We start from the raw sequence: 5964 nt of genomic DNA, 5'->3' as shown, positions 1-5964 counted from the left end.
CATCCATTCTTCCCACTCGTCCCAATAAGCGTATTGATTCCCATCATGCCCGCGATAGAGTAATCAGCAGAATAGCTTTGCTGCTTTGCCTTTGCTAAACTAGACATTAACGTCTGCTCATTATCACAAAAGTAACAACAATCAGAAAACCGTGGGCCTGCATAAGAGTCCCATATTACAGAATGAAAATGCATATAGATAAATATTACTCTTAGGCAGGCAATTTACCTCATAAGCCTGATTGATCTTGTGAAATTGAACCCCACGCACATCTCCTTTGCAAACATCCGGATGATACTGTAAGTAGATTATATCAACATATGAGTGCAATATTAATGTTTTCTGACATTATATATGACCAGGGATATTGCCAGACAAATTTTCTTAAAAATTCTCAAGAATGTGTGAAGTCTGACATTTTTAATTTCTATTTCAAACCTGTATCTCTTTTTCTATTTGCTTCAGAAATGGAAGATTTATTGAAAATATCTGATCTTGAAAGTAAGAGACATAGCTTCAAATGGATACTTGCATACCTGCAACACAAGGCGACGGTAGGCTCTCTTCACATCTTTTTCAGAAGCCCCAGGGCTCAATCTCAGCGTCTCATACTGCTCTTTCATCCCAGGAAAAGCAACAGAGGCCATCACAGTTACATTCCTCCTGCCTCCCATTTGTAATAGAATACAGATTAATAGCAGTGTGCAACCCATTGTGAGTGTCTGGAGCATCTTCCATAGTAGAGAAAACAAGGGATCTATCTTATTTGTGAAAAGCACTCACCATAATCCCCAACTTTCTGACAGAATTAAGTCTTCTTGTTTCATGACACATGTACACACTTGGCTCACAAAAGTTTGAATGATCCATAGTAATCTATATCTACCAGAAACAATTGCAACATAGCAAAATCATCCTGAACCAAAAACTATCACATGCCACGTACCAACACTAATTCTGAAGGGTTAATCCATAATAGTAATACTTTAGGTGAGATCACGTAATTACAGAAAACCATCTCTAAGCATCTTGAACGTAGTTAAGGCCAGATCAGAAGATTAACAGACAATTAAACGATACACTCATGATATTGATCCTTGAAAAGGAAAGATAAAAACTGTAGAACTTCAATAAGATGCATACACAGGAACCTAAAAAGAGAACACTTACAGCAAGCCCAACACTCCCAAGGCCAAATACTGCTACTGTCGAGCCCTTCTTGGGTTTGCCTACATTCAAGGTAGCACCCATTCCTGATCCAACAAAAGAAATGAACTTTAAACAATAATTGTGACCAGAGAAACTTACATGGATGATATTATTTTACAGTCCGTAAAAAAATGTCAACCGTTACAGAATTGAATTACCCACATCATCATCAGGAAATTACTTATAAAAGCTTCAACAAGTCCGGATAAAAAGCTTTTCAGTTGGCAGAAAAAGGTTTAACAAAGGCATATTTTATATGCCAGATTTAGAGTCCCTCCTCACGGATAACATTCAAGTTTTGATGGATAGCTTTCAATTTATAATGGAGCATCCAAGAGCAACCCAGACCTTGTTGGCGCAGGAGAGTGTTTGTGAGCACAGTCACAATTCAAGAGCAACCCAGACCTGCAGGGGAGTGTGAACATGGTCACGATCCGAGAGCGAGCCGGACCTTGGAGAACAGGGGAGTAGGAGTATTTATGAGCATAAAAACATTCCAAGGATAAGTTTTTGGATACCAAATCTAATAATCTACCAGAAAAGGAGAACATCCAAGGGCATAAGCGATCCGAGAGGAAGGGCGGACACGGGCTTTAGAGATCACCATGGTCTCATTGGAGGATTTTTAAGACCAAGCTTTTGGGCATCAAGCAGAAATAGAGGGCTTCGCATTTGGGCATAGAAAAGGAAAAGATAGAAAATACAAAAAAGTCATTTTAAATCTACAGCAGAAGCTTATATAAACCATATAAATGGGAAAAGGTAGAAACTTACATAAGCCCATCTCAATAGGAAAATATCACACAGAACTGGTGGAATATGGCAAGCAAGGTCTCTTGAAAAAAGAAGCTATCCAACTTATTAGGGCAAAGGTGAACCCCGATAAGAAGTTGGTTCAAAGTCAGAGAAGGAAAGAAAGCCTAGGAGGTCGTGAAATTTGTTTTCACAGAAGAGGAGGTACGGCCATCTGCACTGACCAATCTGTTTGGACGTTTTGGTCACAGTCTACTATAATGCTTATAGTTAATATGGACAGATATAGTACTAAATATGGCTGATACTGAACATGTGCATGGAAAAAATGATTAAAAGAAAGATCCACAAGTAATTTACCTGTAGAGACACCACAGCTTAAAATACAAACTTTGTCGAGAGGAGCCTCATCACTAATTTTGGCCGCACATCCCGCATGCACAACAGTGTATTGGCTGAAAGTCGATGTACCAAGGAAGTGGTAAATCGGCTTCCCATTGATGGAAAACCTTGACTTTCCATCATTTATCATAACCCCTCTCTCAGTGTTAATTCTAAGCAGATCACACATGTTGCTCTCTTCTGACTTGCAGTGTTTGCATTCCCTGCATTCTCCTGTAAATACCGGAAGCACATTGTCACCCCGCTTGAGGTGAGTTACCCCTTCTCCAACACTCTCAACAACTCTGTCAATCAGTGCCAAAATTGGCCAGCAATTAATCAGGAGGAAATACTACACGCCTAATTGAATTATGATTTTGAATACAAAATTTTATGGCAAGAACAGAGTGGATACCCAGCTGCTTCATGTCCAAAGATGCGGGGAAAGAGTGGCGTTTGACCCTGCAACCAAAGCAATAATAGACATTTCATTATGAAGAAAATTTAATTGCATCCAAAGAAGCTAGATGCTCTAGAGCCCAGGTGGAAAAATGTCTATGTCTGCATATTTCTGTGTATTTGTAACCCTAATAAAACATACTTCGGATCTACCAAGCAAGCACTAACAGGGATCAAAACAACCCAAACGCAAACCTCTAGCTGCCTATCAAACTAAAATACCATAGATCTATCAAACACCTAAAAGTTTTGCTTTTCCAGCGTTTTTTATACCTCTCGTGCTTAAAACCAAGTTGCTAATATTTCTCATAACTTACCTTTGCTTCCCAAAATACAAGGTCTGTACGGCACAAGGCAGTATAATGCACTTTGATTCTGACTTCCATTGCCTGTGGAGGTGCCACTTGCACTTCTTCAATCTTCAGAGGCTGCCCCGGTCCCCAACCAACGACAGCTATAACAAAATCAAATTAAAAATATCGGAGTTTAATATGACAAACAAATTCCATCCCCAACAATTAACATTAACATTAAGTAAGAGACACTATCCTATTGACCAAACCAGATCCATCTTCACAAAGTTTAACATGGCAAGAATATTTCACCTCACAACCAACCAAAATCAAAATTCTGTTAGTAGGAACCACTACTCCATTGTTTTCTGCCCTGTTGGCTAACCTAATCCATTGTTCCATGGTAGTGAGTACTAAGAATAACCTGCTCCATTGTTTCATGGTAGTAAGTACTAAGAATCAGCACTCCACTGTTAGTAGTTTTCTGTCCCACTGGCTGATCCGATCCATTTTTTCGGCCTTATTGGCTAACCTAGATCCATCCTCAGAAACCTAAGAGACACTATTACATTTTGGCTACCAATATGGAGTTCAAAAATTTCACCCCACAACGAATCTAACCAATCTAACATTTTGTAAAGACATTACTCCATCCTCTCTACCCCTAAAGACACTACCCATTTTGGCAAGATATACATCTTCACCAACCGAGGAGGGTTTATTTTATTGTTATTATGTTCATAGCGTTTTACTGCATACTGGACAAGTTAGATCATTTGCAGTTACAATATGTATGGGTTATATCCTACAACAGACCAATCCTCGAAACTAATGTGTAGGTCCTAGGATAGCAAATTTTTCAATAGTATGTTGTTACAGTCCTAAAAACATTTCCAAAAGGCTATATGGCAAACCATATAGTTGAATCCAATTTATAACTTATGGGCCAGAAATTAAGCTATATGCATTCACTGTGCTGAACACTGAAAATCGATTATCATTTCCTTACTATGTAAATCATATGGAGACTGTTAGAACGTGGGCAGTCCTAATTACCTTTACATGTGATAACTTCGCCTGCAGTGGAGGTTGCAGGATCGGCCTTGTCCTCAAATGGTTTCTTCTCAACATGAGCACTGGATATGGATTGAAAACCGAAAATGGATTATAATTCCCTAACTGGATAAATCGTATGAAAATTACAATTTGGGCACTCTTAAATACCTTTGCATTCAACAACTTCGCCTGCAGTAGACCCTGGCATTCTCCTTGAAGGATCGATCTCCCCAAATGGTCTAAAATGTAGTCAACACTGAAAAATGGGTTATCATTCTCTTAACAAACCAAATGGAATTTAGATATTGGGGCAATCTGAATTACCTTTACATGCGAGAACTTGCCCTGCAGTAAAGATTGCTGGTTTCCTTGAAGGGTCGATCTCCCCAGACCTTCCCTTGTGCTTAACATTGAAAAAGGATTGGATCACTGAAAATGAGTTACCCTTCTCTTACTGAACAAAAAATCATATGGAGACCTTTATACAGTGGACAATACTAATTACCTTTGCATGTGCTAACTTCGCTTGCAGTAAAGCTTATCATTTTGCTTCAAGTATAGATCTACCAAAATGCTTCTCTGGCTTAGTGTGGTATGAAGGTAATGAAAGAGAATTCGCGCAGTTGCGCAGGGCAGAGACCTTTAATTTATATCCGACGGATCAAAAAACATTTCACAGCACTTGTACGTTTTGACGCGTGTGTGGGCATGAAGGCGGTTCCTTCCTTCTCTTCTGTTTTGACAAGTCACTGCGCACCGAATTTTCTATGGATTCTGTATAAACCACCCTGCCATACCGGCGGCTAGGTTCCTGCGCCTGTTGGTTTTATGTAGGAATTTGTGGCAGTTGGGTTGTCGATTTGTCAAGTCACTGCACACACCATTTTGGATTTTCAGTCGATGGATTCCATATAACTCATCGAATTTCAATTTCAAACTGGCTGTACAGTAATCACTCTATTAAGTAAATATATATCTATATAATAATTGAATCTCAATCTCAAGGGATTTAATATTAGCATCAGCCTAGTATCTCAATCTCAAGGGATTTGATATTTTTGGTTCAGATGTGATCTAGACAAAGGCATAATAAAATAAATAGCAGGCATTTGTGAAGGAAGCAAAATAGACTGTGAAGAGGAAACAAAATATACTGTGAAGCTTTAGTTGAGGCTAGCTAGTACCCAGAGGCGATATGCCGTTGCTTTAACGTATTCCGAAAAGAGAACAGTGGGGTGCTGCAACAGTTGTGTATTTGAAAGCCATGGAGGTCATCCATCCATGAAGCTGCAGCTGTCAAACGAAGCGCAAGAGCCACCTGGAAACTATAGCTTTCTTCGGCCTGTGAAGCCCAATTCTGAGCGGCTGGAGGCTTGATCTGCTGTCTGCGTGCGTCCAACCAGTCTCTCATAGACCGCATTGGAGACGGCAGAATGGCTGCCAGTGGAAAATGTCGGCGGAACCAACTATTATTTCTCTGTAATCCGCCCGTTGATTGCGAAAACCCTAATCCTGGCCCAACCCTTCTACGTTTGTAGCCATTGCTCCCATCGAATCCCCGCTGGCGAGCCCTGTTATCGGCAAATTCTTGTCTGTAAAATGACTTTGGTGCTGTATCTCTATGTAATTTTTGCCCAAATTTTGGTCCGGGGAGGGTTTCCATAAATGGGGCCGGCTGCGGGAAGGAAACCAGTCGGCATCGTTTCTGCAGTGGGAGGAGGAAAAGAAAACCCTGTTGAGAGCTGTATATTTGAAGCTGCGTAATGGTATTCCATGGTATCTACTGTGCCCTACCATGATTGTAAATTTTAAA

The 5964-nt window shown here is 40.0% G+C and overlaps 1 protein-coding gene across 1 annotated transcript; it reads right to left on the bottom strand.

The window, feature by feature from the left end:
• Positions 1-1035: 1035 nt before the first annotated feature.
• Positions 1036-4606, bottom strand: LOC149206415 (alcohol dehydrogenase-like). Its single transcript, XM_089393720.1, has 7 exons — positions 4476-4606; positions 4320-4390; positions 4152-4231; positions 3120-3256; positions 2759-2805; positions 2323-2648; positions 1036-1253 (listed from the first exon to the last, which is right to left on the bottom strand). The coding sequence occupies exons 2-7, from the start codon at positions 4325-4327 to the stop codon at positions 1051-1053; spliced, it is 801 nt and encodes a 266-aa protein (XP_089249846.1). The 5' UTR covers positions 4328-4390; positions 4476-4606; the 3' UTR covers positions 1036-1050.
• Between the last annotated feature and the right edge of the window lie 1358 nt (positions 4607-5964).

The sequence above is a fragment of the Pinus tabuliformis genome, chromosome 1_2, assembly GCF_031772625.1.
Source record: "Pinus tabuliformis cultivar Carrire ecotype Pingquan chromosome 1_2, CPIR1, whole genome shotgun sequence".
Taxonomy (NCBI): domain Eukaryota; kingdom Viridiplantae; phylum Streptophyta; class Pinopsida; order Pinales; family Pinaceae; genus Pinus; species Pinus tabuliformis.
Note: the sequence above shows the minus strand (reverse complement) of the source record. Positions and strands in the feature narration are given on the sequence as shown.